The 16,533-nt window shown below is 40.1% G+C and overlaps 1 protein-coding gene across 4 annotated transcripts in view; it reads right to left on the bottom strand.

Annotated features, from left to right (window-relative positions):
• EIF2AK4 (eukaryotic translation initiation factor 2 alpha kinase 4) overlaps positions 1-16,533 on the bottom strand; it is a 101,672-nt gene that overhangs the window by 49,432 nt on the left and 35,707 nt on the right. For all 4 annotated transcript variants that reach the window (XR_010151349.1, XM_054667355.1, XM_001140245.7 and 1 more), the window contains 5 exons: positions 13,121-13,227; positions 12,385-12,542; positions 9,276-9,706; positions 7,959-8,028; positions 227-310 (listed from right to left, as the gene is read on the bottom strand). Coding sequence is in view for 3 of the 4 variants with exons in the window: in XM_054667355.1 (XP_054523330.1) it covers positions 227-310; positions 7,959-8,028; positions 9,276-9,706; positions 12,385-12,542; positions 13,121-13,227 (850 nt within the window). In the remaining variant the exon portion in view is untranslated. The remainder of the gene's footprint in view (positions 1-226; positions 311-7,958; positions 8,029-9,275; positions 9,707-12,384; positions 12,543-13,120; positions 13,228-16,533) is intronic.

Genomic DNA, 16,533 nt, shown 5'->3' with positions numbered 1-16,533 from the left:
AGCCTGAGCCCAGAGCTGCCCTGTGGCTGCTCCTGATATGTGGCAGGAAAGCATGAGTTCAAGGCTGGGGAAAAGGGCCTCCATATGGTAATCCTCTCGGCCAATTAATCTTTGGTAGTGGCAGTAAGCCCTCCTCTGTCCATTATCTTGTTCTAATACCCTGAAACAGGCCCACCCGCCACTACTGGGTGTTGCTGTGTCACCTAACTACACGCCACGACCTCACCTGGATGTATAGGTAGTGCACAGCCTCAGTCGTCACTGATGGCTCACTTTCATGGCAGCCATTCTTTTCATTGCAATCTTCATCCTAACCCAAGAGGAACACACAATAACTCAAAATGGAGGCCAAAAATAAGCAAAATCATCACCATCATTAAGTATTTGTGCCCACCCCCAACACAGGGCCACCCGGTTGCCTTAGGGAGAAGTCAGTGAGCAGAACATAACCACTATCCTTAGAAGCTCACAGCATTTGGCTGTGAATCCTGGTCTTTTTTGGGTTGGTAGGCTATTAATTACTGCCTCAATTTCAGAACTTGTTATTGGTCTATTCAGGGATTCAACTTCTTCCTGGTTTAGTCTTGGGAGGGTATATGTGTCCAGGAATTTACACATTTCTTCTAGATTTTCTAGTTTATTTGTGTAGAGGTGTTTATGGTATTCTCTGATGGTAGTTAGAAAAGCTGGTACCATTCCTTTTAAAACTATTCCAAGCAATAGAAAAAGAGGGACTCCTCCCTTTTTTATGAGTCCAGCATCATCCTGATACCAAAACCTGTCAGAGACACAACAAAAAAAGAAAATTTCAGGCCAATGTCCCTGATGAACATCGATGCAAAAATCCTCAATAAAATACTGGCAAACTGAATCCAGCAGCACATTAAAAAGCTTATCCACCACGACCAAGTCAGCTTCATCCCTGGGATGCAAGGCTGGTTCAATATACAGAAATGAACAAACATAATCCATCACATAAACAGAACCAATGACAAAAACCATATGATTATCTCAATAGATGCAGAAAAGGCCTTTGATAAAATTCAACACCCCTTCATGCTAAAAACACTCAATAAACTAGGTATTGATGGAACGTATCTCAAAATAATAAGAGCTATTTATGACAAACCTACAGCCAGTATCATATGGAATGGGCAAAAGCTGGAAGCATTCCCTTTGAAAATCGGCACAAGACAAGGATGCCCTCTCTCACCACTCCTATTCAACATAGTGTTGGAAGTTCAGGCCAGGGCAATCACGCAAGAGAAAGAAATAAAGGGTATTAAAATAGAAAGAGAGGAAGTCAAATTATCTCTGCTTGCAGATGACTTAATTGTATATTTAGAAAACCCCATTGTCTCAGCCCCAAACTCCTTAAGCTGATAAGCAACTTCAGCAAAGTCTCAGGATACAAAATCAATGTGCAAAAATCACAAGCATTCCTATACACCAATAATAGACAAACAGAGAGCCAAATCATGAGTGAATTCCCATTCACAATTGCTGTAAAGAGAATAAAATATCTAGGAATACAACTTACAAGGGATGTGAAGGACCTCTTCAAGGAGAACTACAAACCACTGCTCAACGAAATAAAAGAGGACACAAACAAATGGAAAAACATTCCATGCTCATGGATAGGAAGAAACAATACTGTGAAAATGGCCACACTGCCCAAAGTAATTTATAGATTCAATGCTACTCCCATCAAACTACCATTGACTTTCTTCACAGAATTAGAAAAAGCTACTTTAAATTTTATATGGGACCAAAAAAGAGCCCGTATAGCCAAGACAATCCTAAGCAAAAAGAATAAAACTGGAGGCATCATGCTACCTGACTTCAAACTATACTACAAGGCTACAGTAACCAAAACAGCTTGGTACTGGTACTAAAACAGAAATATAGACCAATGGAACAGAACAGAGGCCTCAGAAATAATACCACACATCTGCAACCATCTGATCTTTGACAAACCTGACAAAAACAAGCAATGGGGAAAGGATTCCCTATTTAATAAATGGTGATGGGAAAACTGGCTAGCCATATGCAGAAAGCTGAAACCAAATCCCTTCCTTACACCTTATACAAAAATTAACTCAAGATGGATTAAAGACTTAAATGTAAGACCTAAAACCATGAAAATCCTAGAAGAAAACCTAGGCAATACCATTCAGGACACAGGCATGGGAAAAGACTTCATGACTAAAACACCAAAAGCAATGGCAATAAAAGCCAAAATTGACAAATGGGATCTAATTAAACTAAAGAGCCTCTGCACAGCAAAAGAAACTATCATTAGAGTGAACAGGCAACCTACAGAATGGGAGAAAATTTTTGCAATCTGTCCATCTGACAAAGGGCTAATATCCAGGCCGGGCGCGGTGGCTCATGCCTGTAATTCCAGCAATTTGGAAGGCTTAGGCAGTCGGTTCACCTGAGGTCGGGCGTATAGACCAGCCTGACCAACAAGGAGAAACCCCTTCTCTACCAAAAATACAAAATTAGCTGGGCATGGTGGCGCATGCCTGTGATCCCAGCTACTCGGGAGGCTGAGGCAGGAGAATCACTTGAACCCAGGAGGCGCAGGTTGTGGTGAGCTGAGATCGTGCTATTGCACTCTACCCTAGGCAACAAGAGCAAAACTCAGTCTCAAAAAAAAAAAAAAGGCTAATATCCAGAATCTACGAGGAACTTAAACAAATTTACAAGAAAAAAACAACTCCATCAAAAAGTGGGCAAAAGATATGAACAGACACTTTTCAAAAGAAGACATTTATGCAGCCAACAAACACATGAAAAAAAGCTCATCATCACTGGTCTTCATTAGAGAAATGCAAATCAAAACCACAATGAGATACTATCTCACTCCAGTTAGAATGGTGATCATTAAAAAGTCAGGAAACAACAGATGCTGGGGAGGATGTGGAGAAATAGGAATGCTTTCACACTACTGGTGGGAGTGTAAATTAGTTCAACCATTGTGGAAGACAGTGTGGCGATTCCTCAAGGATCTAGAACTAGAAATACCATTTGACCCAGCCATCCCATTACTGGGTATATACCCAAAGGATTATAAATCATTCTGCTATAAAGACACATGCACACGTATGTTTATTGCGGCACTATTCACAATAGTGAAGACTTGGAATCAACCCAAATGTCCATCAATGATAGACTGGATAAAGAAAATGTGGCACATATACACTATAGAACACTATGCAGCCATAAAAAAAGAACGAGTTCATGTCCTTTGCAGGGACATGGATGAAGCTGGAAACTATTATTCTCACTAACACAGGAACAGAAAACCAAACACTGCATGTTCTCACTTGTAAGTGGGAGTTGAACAATGAGAACATATGGGCACAAGGAGGGGAACATCACACATTGGGGCTTGCCTGTTGGGGGGTGGGGAGCTAGGGGAGGGATAGCTTTAGGAGAAATACCTAATGTAGATGACAAGTTAATGGGTGCAGCAAACCACCATGGCACATGTATACCTATGTAACAAAACTGCATGTTCTGCACATGTATCCCAGAACTTAGGTGTAATTAAGAAAAGAAAAGGAAAAAAAGAAGCTCACAGCATTATTGAAAATTTGCTATTTCCAGTATCCTCTGTGTGGTTTACAGGTCTGTTGCTACACAGAACAATGATACAGTAAACAGAAAATAGGCAGGTATTAAACAGAAAAACTCCTTGTCAAGTCAATTCTTTCTTACCGCTGGTAACCATCTATGGCTAAGAAGGTCAGAATGCATACAGGCTAATATTTGAAGGGTTCAGTTTTACTGGAATTCCATATTTTTTGGTGGTAGGCTTAGTTCAGAAACAGAAGACTAGAAATCCACCTTTAGGTAAAACAATTTAAAAGCGACGGCTGGGCACGATGGCTCACGCCTGTAATCCCAGCACTTTGGGAGGCCGAGGCGGGCGGATCACGAGGTCAGGAGATCGAGACCATCCTGGATAACACGGTGAAACCCCGTCTCTACTAAAAATACAAAAAATTAGCCGGGCATGGTGGTGGGCGCCTGTAGTCCCAGCTACTCGGGAGGCTGAGGCAGGAGAATGGCGTGAACCCAGGAGGCGGAGCTTGCAGTGAGCCGAGATCATGCCACTGCACTCCAGCCTTGGCGATGAGTGAGACTTTGTCTCAAAAAAAAAAAAAAGAAAAAAAGTGACCACATTATCAAAGGGCACACTGCCCTCAGAGGTACATGCTTGAAGAACATGCCCTCAGCTGCCGCTTACAGTGAATGACCCTCTAGGACACTTCCCATACCATTACTCTGTTTGTCCCTAACAGCTAATTTTCTTTCTCATACATGATACTTTTCTTAAAAAAGTCTTTTTCCCTCAATAGATGTATTTGAATACTTATAACCCCAAGTGCAGAAAAAGTATTAGTTAGTATTTGACCATTTCTGATTTATAATTTTTTTCTGAGGAAGAATTTTTTTGAACTTTTTCCTTTATCAAAGAAAAAAAAAAGCTCTGCTCTGGTAACAATCAGGTTCTACTTCTGAATCATTTATGGATGCTGGGGATTATCTGTATTACACTGTTAATCTCTTGGAGGTTTCTACCCATCAATTAGGATGCCCATGGATGCTGCCCTTAACTGAGCAAAACCAGGATTTGGTGCCCCTGTAATAATTATGTGCATAACAAATGCTAACATCAAACATTAACTTTGGCTTTAGCAGTAGTTCAGACTTTTTTTTTTTGAGACAGAGTTTCGCTCTTGTCACCCAGGCTGGAGTGCAATGACGTGATCTGGGCTCACTGTAACCTCTGCCTCCTGAGTTCAAGCAATTCTCCTGCCTCAGCCTCCTGAGTAGCTGGGATTACAGGTGCCCGCCACCATGCCTGGCTAATTTTTGTATTTTTAGTAGAGATGGGGTTTCACCATGTTGGCCAGGCTGGTCTCACTCTTGACCTCAGGTGATCCACCTGCCTTGGCATCCCAAAGTGCTGGGATTACAGGTGTGAGCCACTGCAGCCAACATAGTTTATTTATGCTATTATTCCTGGTTTAAATTTATAACTAATAAATTTTTATTAGTAGTGATTTCATTGACAAGGAAAGTACTTATAAAAAAACACACTGGCTAATACTCAGATCTCCTTCAAATACATTGAACTGCTTATTTAAGAGTCTACACTTAGACTTTTCTTTACTATGAATGAACCCTTGTAACTGCTGGTAATTATATTTTTATTCCTGGTAATAAAGTCATTGCAGGCTAGGCATGGTGGCTCACACCTGTAATGGCAGCACTTTGGAAGGCTGAGGCAGGAGGATCATTTGAGCCCAGGAGTTCTAGGCTGCAGTGAGCTAGGATTGCACCACTGCACTCCAGCATGGGTGACAGATGGAGACCCTGCCTCTTAAAATAATAATAGTAATAAAGTTGTTGCATTCAGTCCCCAATAGTAGAATAATTCCCCACAGCCACAACTGACTGCCCTAGTAGTTTTTGGTGACCTCCCTTACTGGGCTAATTAGCACTTGATCAGAAGTCCAGGTTAGTATGTGAGGCCAGGAGTCCTATTATTGTGTTAGCAACAGTTGCATTAACTATTTCAAAAATTACTGCCTTTAATAAAAACAACCTCAAGCTCTATTTGTATTCACAATTGACATCTGGATTGGGTTTATGTTTGATGCATTGTTTGGAAAATTTGCAATACAAACTGGCATAAGAATTACTTATTCTGATGATGTACTTTTATGTACTTTTTATTAGAAAGTAGAACTAATTATAGATTTTCAGCTTGATGGATTTTCAGTTTTTTCTGAAGAATTTTCTTTACCATTAGTCTTCAAATTGGATACCATTGTGCACTGTTATACTTCAGAGAAAGGGTAAGCGTATGTCTATTTCAGTTCCTATGAGGTAGCTGTAACCCTTAAAAATGAAATGTCAACTCTAGGGTACATTTGACGTTGAAAGAATAGTTAGGAAATAACTTCGTTTTGATGGGGTCATGATTAAGAAATGATATATCAGTTTTATTTATGGAATTGTTTTATAGTGCATACAAATCAGCGATTAGCCAGCAAATATTTTTCTTTGAGCTTATGAAAGCTCTGTATTCTTTTGCCTTCAATCTGTTGTCTTCAAAACAAACAAAAAAGAGCTTCTTGCGCCTTCCCCTCCCCTCTTTTCTTCCTTTTTCTTTTTGCTTGTATGCACAAGATAGGACTTATTTCGTAAGAAACAAAATGTCAGTATTTTCTTAAGCCGTGATGTGAAACCAACATGGCACAGAACACTAAATTTTGGTCCCATGGCTGAAACTTGAGACTGACTAAAAGTAATGCCTGTGAAACTTGATATCTATCTGGGATGGCCATTTGATTTCTAAGAGGAATTTTGTATACTCCACAGAACTCCTATCTATAGTAAAATTGATTTTCAGTTTTAAATGTGGGCAAAAATACATTTTCTCCAAGATTTCAAAACTAATTCTTATTTTTAAATGGTTTACCAAAATTTGTCAGTACATTTTACATGTAGAAGCATTTTAAAAATAATTTCTAGCAAGCACTTGACAAGTTCCCCTCTTTGAATAAAATAATTTCTCATAATTAAGCAGCAGCAGATCTATCTTTACAAAGTATGAGGGATGCCAGATGTTGATAAACTTACTCTTTCTTAATCTGGACAAAGTAAACTTAACAGATTTTTCTGATGAGCATGTTTTATGAATCTTCCATTGTGCTCCATTCTATCACATGTGCATTTTTCATGTTAAACTGCAATTACTTAATCTCTTCCCCTATCCTTCTAAATTAATTTTCTGAAGTTGGAGTGTAGTCTTTTCCCCCTTAGGCTATGCATTAATCAAAGCTTTCTTTTCACCATGATTTTATAATGTCTAGTACACAATATTTCTACTTCCCACATCTTTGCTTTACACAGTCACCTTGCCTTCCTCCCACCACCTAACAAAAAAGATGGTCATACTAACAGGTGAAGTGTATAAGGTGTCTGTGTGTTTTGTGTAGCTTCAGAGTTACATTGAAATTACCAGGCACAGACTTAGTCTTGTCATTTTGTTTACACATTGGGGAAAACAAATCAGTTTATTAAAGATTTCACGTAACTGCACCCAAGTTTTGCCAACCTGGAAACTTGGATCTTTTCTGTGTAGTGACTTTTTAATTATAGTTTTCACAACCTGGAGATCAGACTGTTGCTTTCGCATGATATATGTAGTGTCTCACGACTGAAGTTTGCTTTGTTTTATAGTATCTGTACTTGTTGTATTTTTCAAGAGCTATTTTGTCAACAGATGATGTATTTCTCCATTGAAAACACAACTAAAAAAACAGCACAATCTCAAAAAAAATTATGAGATTTTTTGTGATTTTTTTGTTTGTTTAGCTTATCAGCTATCATTAGTGTTAGTATATTTTATGTGTGGCCCAAGACAATTCTTCTACCAGTGTAGCCAAGGGAAGACAAAAGCTTGGACACCCCTGCATTATAGGATCATGATACACAGTGTGAAAACACTGTTCTAGAGGATGGTCTATGAAAATAAGGAATCAAGATTAATTGATGTGGGACAGACCAAGGTAACTCCATGATGAGGTAACTCCATAAATGCAAATCTAGTTCATTAATTTGCATTCAATTCTTATCCCCAACCATATAAAGTTTCCCAAACCCTTAGAAAACTGTTTTCATCACATACAAAAATGCAGTGTCTCAACTGACTCCTCTCTTCTAAAAGGAGGTATGTTTTACTATGTGGATAAATAAAGAAGGTCTAAAAATAAACACAGGTAGAATATTTTAAATGAATAATCATCTTTTAAAATTTATGGTTTCTATATCTGAATATCAGATTAAAGCCTTAATACTTTACCTAAGGTTTATGACATCAGACGTCAATTATATCACGAATAAAATGATATAATTTCTATTCATATATATACCTGATTCTGACTTTTACTGTTCTCATCTTCATTGTCAAAGATAATATCACTTTCAGAATCTGAAGCAGGCCTGAAAAAGGGAAACAGAAATACTAAAGGAACAGAAATCCCTATTATCATTATAAACATGGACACTTTTAAATACTAGAAAGCGCAAGAGGCTACAGACATCACACCATGAGCCCACAGGCATCAATGTATACTCTACACTGTGCTGATTTGTACTTGCTATTATGCAAAACACAGAACCCTTGATTTAATAAAAATTAGCCAGATTAAGTTTCCTCAAAAAATTTAATAGCGAAGAGTAATCATAAACTGTATCCACTTGGATAAAATAAAACAAAATCATGAAAGTAAACATCCAGGGTGGATTCTGAGAAGCATAAAATTTAGGATCATAATTATTGGTTTGGTACCTTTGGGGGCTGCAGTTGGCACTGTATCAAGACTCCAAATTAGTTCTTAAATGTTTCACAGGATTGCAAGCCCTTATCCAAAGGAATGTCCTATGAGAAATTCTATTCAATGTATAAGATGAGGTATTGGATTTTCCTTTTTCCATGGCTTGGATTTTGGAGATCTTTTGAAAATAGCGGGAAAAAAAATCCTTTAGATTAGGGGTCCCAAACCTCCAGGCCATGGATGGACAGGTACAGGTCCACCGCCTGTCAGGGCCGCACAGCCGGAGGTGAGCAAGCATTAAGGCCTGAGCTCCACCTCCTGTCAGATCAGCAGCCGCATTAGATTCTCATAGGAGCGCAAACACTATTGTGAACTGTGCACACGAGGGATCCAGGTTGTGCGCTTTTTCAGCAGTCATTATGAGACTCTAATGCCTGATGATGTAAGGTGGAACAGTTTCATCCCGAAACTATTTCCCTAACACCCGTCTGTGGAAAAATTGTCTTCTATGAAACCAGTCCCTGGTGCCTAAAAACGCTGGGGACCGCTCCTTTAGATTGCATTTGGTTACTCTCTAAAAGTGGTGGTTTTGTTTTGTTTTGTTTTTGTTTTTGTTTTTAAACATGGCCAACACGTCTGGATTTCTAAATGAATCCCCTTTTCCCTGGCTTGGACTTGGTGGGGATTAATGTTGGGGGGCATTCGCTGGCCCGGGAGGCGGATGTTGCAGCCAAGGACGCGCCACTGACCTCCAGCCTGGGTGACAGAGCAAGACCCTATCTCAAAAAAGGAAAGAAAGAAAAGAAGGAAAGAAGGAAGGAAGGAAATGAAAGGAAAAAGGAAAGAAAAAAGAAAGAAAGAAAGGAAACTAGGGGGCGCATCAGAGGCAGCTGGTCCGCGCCGTGCGCTTACAGGAAGGACTGGGAGAAGACGCCACCGTGCTCGTCCTCGTCGTCGTCCTCGTCATCGCTGGAGCCCGGGCCGGTGGCGGGGAAACGGGCACTGGCCGAGCGCTCGCCCGAAGTGCTCCACTCCACCGAGCTGCTGAGGATGGGTGGCGGCGCGGCGGCCTCTACGCTGTCCAGGCCGTCTGTGTCGCTCGCCGGCTGCCCGCGTGCAGCTCGGTCATCCTTGGCCAGGGGCCCGGAGTCCGGGGGCGGCGTCCCCGGTCCCGCCGGCCGCTCGTGTCGCTCGATCCAGGCGTTGTAGTAGCGCACAATGTTCTCATGGTGCAGCCGTGACAGCAGTGTCACTTCGCCCTTGATCCTGCGGAACTGCCGGCTGGCCGGGTTGATGGGGATGCGCTTCACTGCGTAGCAGCAGCCGTCCAACTTGTTCTGCACCTGCGGCACAGCCAGGGGAAGGTCAGCCGCTCGGAGCCTTGCACAAACAGGCATTTGCACCGCACCCCATCCCTTCCCAAGGAAAGCGTGAAGTTCTAAATGAGTCCCACAGCTACAGTCAAGAACCACATGCCTGAAATTCTTAAACTGAAGAAAGCTTTGACTGCCACAAAATTCAGAAAACAGCCCACCCAACTCTAGATATATTTAGCTTGCTGGGAGACCCTGAGGAAAACATAATCTCCATTTTAATAATTAATTTTACTGACAGTTACCTCCCTGCTTTTCCAATGTATCTGCTATCTAAACTTCTAAGTGTCTTGATTTTAAGATTAAACATTATTTTCTAAAGTCAGTGTAAAGTTTCAGATGATTTTAGTTTCTCTCTGATTTTTTTTTACACTTAAAGTCACTAAAAACAAATTAAACACCAAAAATATTAACAGACCTGAACACAAAGGTTAATTCCTTGATTTCTAAAGCTGTGTGAACTTGGGAAAATTACTTAATTTCCTTGAGACTCAATTTTCTTATCTTTAAAATGGCATTTATACCATTTCCACTACCCCAAATGGTGACTGTAAAGCACTTGTATCAAGGCCTCACAGAGAAAGGTGCTTAGCTTAGTCAATAACAGCAATTGCTATTAACACAATCACTGCCCATTGATTTTGTTATATAACTAAGATGATGTATACTGAAACCAGAACAATACAATTAACAACACAGTAAAATAATAAGAAAGCAAGAAAACGTTGCAAAGGCAAGTCCTCCCATCCTACATAGAGGCATCCTTATGCCAGGCAGTTTCACTATGTAATTGGGGTGACTGAAGTAACTTTTACAGAGTCTTATTCACTGAAACCTTGTAGTCACATCCGTGCAGGTCAAATGAGGTGATGATATACTCTAGAAAAGCAAATGCCACGTGGCCATGGGTGGCAGGAGAAATTAGTTGATTACAAAACACAAAACAGAATATCATTCTCTTGTTTGGCTCACAAGTTTCAATTAAACTAATAAAAGTCTAAGTGAAGTCCTGGGAATAAGAAGGAAGTACTACAAAATTGAGTTTCAGATTATCTTTTTTTGTATGGAAATAGTGACAAGAACACACACTTTGTAGTACAACAGAGGTGGGTCTGAATGCTGGTTTTATCTCCCTTAGTAGAGGTGTGTCATCTCAGGCAAAGGACATAACCTTCTCTGAGCTTCAGTTCCCTCATCTAGGGAATGAGGATCATACCCATCTCGTAAGAATGTCCTGAGATTTAAAGACAAGGTTTGTAAACCACCTGGCACACAATCTGAAATATGGCAGGTGCTCCAAAAAATGATAGCCCTGTGTTCTTTTACTGCCACATTAATAGGGAAGAGGACAGTGTAGGGCGGGAGGTGGGGATCTTGGCATTGCCTTTCGATCTCCTGTCTCAGTACACATCATATATGAACTGGGTTGGGAGTAAAGCTTGCTATACTGGAAACCCCTAGGAATTCATTTACTGAAGTGAAAAGGTGCAGAAACAGTAATGGGTCCAACTGCTAATGAATGCCAGATCACTGGGCAGGCTGCCCTACTCTGACACAGAAGCACAGAGGTAGGAGGTGAGGGCTGTGGATTCTCATAGGGAGAAACTACTGGAAACCGTGGGGGCTTAAGTTACTCAGATGTTTTTGTTATATGAGCTTGCCTATCATTATTAAGTACTTGTAAAGAGATGAAATTTGTTACTATTCTACGTTCAAGAATTTAAAATAGAATGAAGTTAAAGGATTTGATCAAAATGATATTGTGTTAAAGGGACAGTATACGCTTCAATCATCCTCTCCTCTTAGACATAATTATGATCTTTCTGATCCGGACATCTGTCTTGCTTGTCTGTCTTTTACCACAGGAAAACTAATTTAATTCCTTTTTTAGTGTAAAAGTTTTTCTACAGTAACAGTAATGCTTCCTAATGATACTCTCAGAATCCTTAACAGACAATATACTCAGTTGATGGTGGGTTACCTTCATATGTGAAAGATGACATGTACTGTATATGGACTTAATACAATAATCTGGGTCTCCTAATTTACAAAGAAATACTTCTATTATATAAAAACAGCTGAAACCTCTTTCTACAAGGGGCAGATAATAATAAAAGTCACCCAAATAGACTAGAACGAAGAAAGGAAGACCCAACAACAGCGTACCTTAATAATACATCGCTACTTTCCTGTCCCAATAATAGCTGGAAAATAAAAGCCATCGAGACCTGCTGGGGCCATCTCCCAGTTTGAAGTCCATCTCTCTTCTAACCTTAGAACCTTTTTATCTACAGCAACTCTAACAGCAAACAGGAGAAAAAAAGAACAATGTTCTTTCTGAACCAAAGCACACAAAAATGTTCTTTCTGTGGAGGTCTTGATTCCACTTGAAGTGCTGTTATAACCATGTGTGTTTCATGTTAATGCTCCACATGAAGCAAGGAAAGAGGAGTGGGACAATTCTCAACTGTGTCCAGCGTAACTTAAATAAAACCTTTAACTCCAGGAAGGTGAGGATGAGCATAGTATCCAACAGCCATATTCACTTCCCTCCCCACTCCCAAAATAAAAGTAAAGTCCATGAGTCTTTGTGGAAATGGAACAGAGAAGGAGCTCTAAAGGGGACTGGGAATGACTCTGTACCACACCTTGATGACAGCTCCAAAAGCTCCTTTACCAAGAAGTTGTAATTCTTCAAACTCAATGAAGTATCGGGAAAACTGTCTCTGTGTCTCACTAAAGAAGGCAGCACTGGGTAGCCGGTTGCTAGGAATAACAGTCTCAACATAATCTTGTCCTCCAGAATCTGAGATAAAACAGGGAGTAAGAGGCACATGAGGCATTGGAAATTTAGGAAGAGCTACATAGCCAACAATGATGGAAGCCCTGGAAGAAGAGCTCCAACCAGTAGTTTGAAAAATTACCTCTTACCTGAGTGGCCTTTTAAAACTTTTCCTCACCTTGCCCTCCTTAAAGTAGGCAGAAATATATAATTAGCCCAAGTTTACAGGTGGGGGATTATATAGAATAAGTGACTTAACTATAAGAGCTAGAACCAAAACTCAGGTCTCATGATCCATCCCAATCTCTACCGAGGTTCCTTAATCTCAGGTGCAGCAGGAAAAATCTAGTTACATGGCACTATGGGTGACTAAACACCACAAGAGACTACAGCAATGGACATTCATTCCATCAGTAGAGACTAGAAAAATCAGGGTGGCAAAACAGTCCCATGCACATGGCACACATCAAACTAATGGATTTAGTTCAGAATAAAAGACATAAAATAACACATGCAGCCCCTTCCAGTTTTTGGTTTATGTATACTTTCAAAATAATTTAATGTCAAACAGGATACCAAATAAAGAAAGGTAACAGACTCACCTTCAGGACTTTGTTCCACTAGAGGCATTTTTGGCTGGGGATTTATAAAGCTGTGTTTCAACAACTGCTGGGGACTCCATCTTTCCTTGTCATCCAAGCACACACATCTCGGTGAGAGGGAATGAAGAATCTTAGCATCACAAACAATCAGTGCTAAACTAGTTAATCCAAGGCATTAACTATGGGTTTATTTTTTAAAGATACACATTATAGAATTCATGTTACTCAAAGACCAGAATGTACTCTCATAGGTGAATTTAAATTAATAAACATTCCTGCAGGATTTACATGCTATGGGACAGGCTGGGTACAAGAGGCGAATCAAAAAAAGGCATCTCTAGATGAGAAGACTTACCCTCATGGAACAATTTTTTAAAAGTCTAAGGTAGCACAAGTAGGCTATAAATTTTCACCTCGATGAACAGTTTAATGCCTTGTCATGCCAAACTAAGCCTTTGCAGGAACCGGTTATAAATAAAGCTTTCGAAAGACAAAGCAAATCAGAGAGTTGGTGCAGCAGAGTGGCTCAGTATGACGAGCTTTAGATGAAGCCTGCTCATTACAGGATGAAGCAAGTTGGAAACATTTAGGGAAGGCTTTTTTAAAGTCCCATATTCTATTGCATACTTTTTTTAAAAATTGGTTTATGCTTTTTTTTTTTTTTTTTTGAAATAGGGTCTTGCCGTATCGCCCAGGCTGCAGTGCAGTGGTGTGATCTCAGCTCATTCCAACTTCTGCTTCCCGGGCTCAAGCAATCCTCCCATCTCAGTAGCTGGGACTACAGGCAGGCACCACCAGGCCTGGCTAATTTTTATATTTTTTGTAGAGATAGGGTTTCACCACACTGCCCAGGCTGGTCTCCAACTCCTGAGCTCAAACAATCTGACTGTCTCGGCCTCCCGAAGTGCTGGGATTACAGGCGTGAGCCACCGTGCCCGGCCTCATATACTTTCTTTTAATCTTCATTCCTTGAACCCATTAACTTACTGTTTAATGGTGTAATAGACAATTCTTGTTTTGTTTTTTAATGAAGAAAAACAAGCCATACCTTTAACCCAGGGCTTCTCAAAGTGGGGTCCCTGGCCAGTAGCATCAGTATCCCCTAAAAAATGTTAGAAATACAAATTCTACTACACCCCTGACCTAGTAAATCAGCATCTCTGGGGGTTTGGACAGTGATCTGTGCTTTAACAAGAGCTCCAAATGATTTCAATGCAAGCTAAAGTCTAAGTTAAAGTCTAAGTAGTTAAACTGTAACTGATTTAAGCTGGCCTTTTTTTTTTAATTTTAATTTTTTTTTTGAGATAAGGTTTTGCTCTGTCACCCAAGCTGGAGAGCAGTGTTGCGATCATCACTCATGGCAGCCTCGAACTCCTAGACTCAAAGCATCCTCTTGCCTCAGCCTCCTGAGTAACTGGGACTACAGGCGTGTACCACCATGCTGGAATGTTTTATTTATTTATTTTCATTTTATTTTATTTTATTATGAGACGAAGTCTTGCTCTCTTGCCCAGGCTGGAGTGCAGTGGCACTATCTTGGCTCACTGCAACCTGCAGCCTCTACCTCCCAGGTTCAAGCGATTCTCCTGCTTCAGGCTCTCAAGTAGATGGGATTACAGGTGAGTGTCACCATGCATGGCTAATTTTTGTCTTTTTAGTAGATATGGGGTTTTGCCATGTTGGCCAGGCTGGTCTTGAACTCCTGACCTCAAGTGATCTGCCTGCCTCAGCCTCCCAAAGTGCTGGGATTACAGGTGTGAGGTATCACGCCCTGCTGTGCTGGAATACTTAAAAAAGTAGAGATGAGGTCTTACTATGTTGCCCAGGCAGGTCTTGAACTCCTGGGCTCAAGAGATCCTCTCACCTAGGCCTCCTGCAATGCTGGGATTACAGGCATGAACCACCATGCCAAGCTACTTTCATTACAACGGCCCAAGTAGTACGACTTGGTAGCACTTGACCTATAATTAAAACAATATACTTAAAAGAATCAACTGTCGTTGTGAGTTCTAGACTTAAAAATCTATACATATAAAGTGGTGACAACAACTATCATAAATGGTAACTTTTTTTTATGTTGCAGCAGTAAAAAGCAAGGTACTCCTAATTTCATAGCTTGAACAGGCAAAAAAATTCTAATAAAACCATTTGTATAAGATACCGTATTTTCCTTTAAATTTAAAATTACTTTTTAATTATATCATTAAAACATATATACCTTCTCCTTGCAAATATTAAAACATTACTGATAATGATAAAGCCTTTGACCAACCTCCCCTTCCAATTCTTTCTTCCACTTAGGGTGTCTCATTGTAGAGATTTTTCTATGCATTTATACACATAAACATACAACCATCCAAACAAAATAGTATTGTTTTTTGATTTTTTAAGCAATATCATCTTATATATATTATTCTTCAGCTTGCTTTTTTCATTCCACCATGTGTCTTGGAGCTCTTTCTAAGCCAGTACTTAAAGATTTTTTTTAAACTTCTGTATAGGCGTGGACCTACCAGAATTTATTTACACATTCTCCTACTGTTGAGATTATTTCCAATTTTTCACATTTTCACAAAATGCTGCAATGAGCATCCCTATATATGCCCTGTTGGGTTTCTGAATTGCGTTATCAACTGTAACTCAACTGTGACATAAATGCTATTGACTTGAAAGTAAATCTGGATCAGAAAAATGTTACAGCCTACCTAGAATGCACAGTATTTTTAAGAGATTTATAGCCACCAAGATCTCACTTTAAAAATGAACTTCTCTGAATCAATAATTTTGGCAACAGGGTAGCCGTATATAGAAAAGGTTCAGCTTTGAACAAAAAGGGATAAAATGCCTGGCAACACCCACATTTCTTCATAGTTCTCACTACTGAGGATGGTGATGAAAACCAGCACTGACTCAGTCTGGGCCAAGTGCCAGGCACTTTATGGGTGTTAACTAATTTAATCCTCACAACCACCTCATGAGGTAGGCAGTGCTATCATCCCAGCTTCACAGAGGAGGAAACGCAGGGCAGGGGGTTAATTCACTCAGCCAGTAGGACATAGAGGTGAGACCTGAACCCAGATGTTTTGACTCCAGAGTCTTACCCATCACAGAGGCTGATTTGAAACAAAATCTTGCTCCAAAGGGTGTTCACTAATATGTAAAAATATAACTACAAATGGAAGGTTGCTGTTTTCATTCTTTTTGAATGGCATTTTTCTTTTGTTAACCAGGGCTGGACAGCAAAGTTCATAAAAACAGTTCTTGGCAGCTCCTTAACCAAGCACAGTCTATCAAACCACTCCAGGGAGAGAAGTATACAAAATAGTCTAAAGAAAAATCTTGTTAAAAGAATAAGGCCATGCGCTATGGCTCACGCCTGTAATCCCAGCACTTTGGGAGGCCGAAGTGGGCTG

Source organism: Pan troglodytes, chromosome 16 (assembly GCF_028858775.2).
Source record: "Pan troglodytes isolate AG18354 chromosome 16, NHGRI_mPanTro3-v2.0_pri, whole genome shotgun sequence".
NCBI classification, from domain to species: domain Eukaryota; kingdom Metazoa; phylum Chordata; class Mammalia; order Primates; family Hominidae; genus Pan; species Pan troglodytes.
The sequence above is the reverse complement of the archived record's forward strand: the minus strand, read 5'-3'. Positions and strand labels throughout refer to the sequence as shown.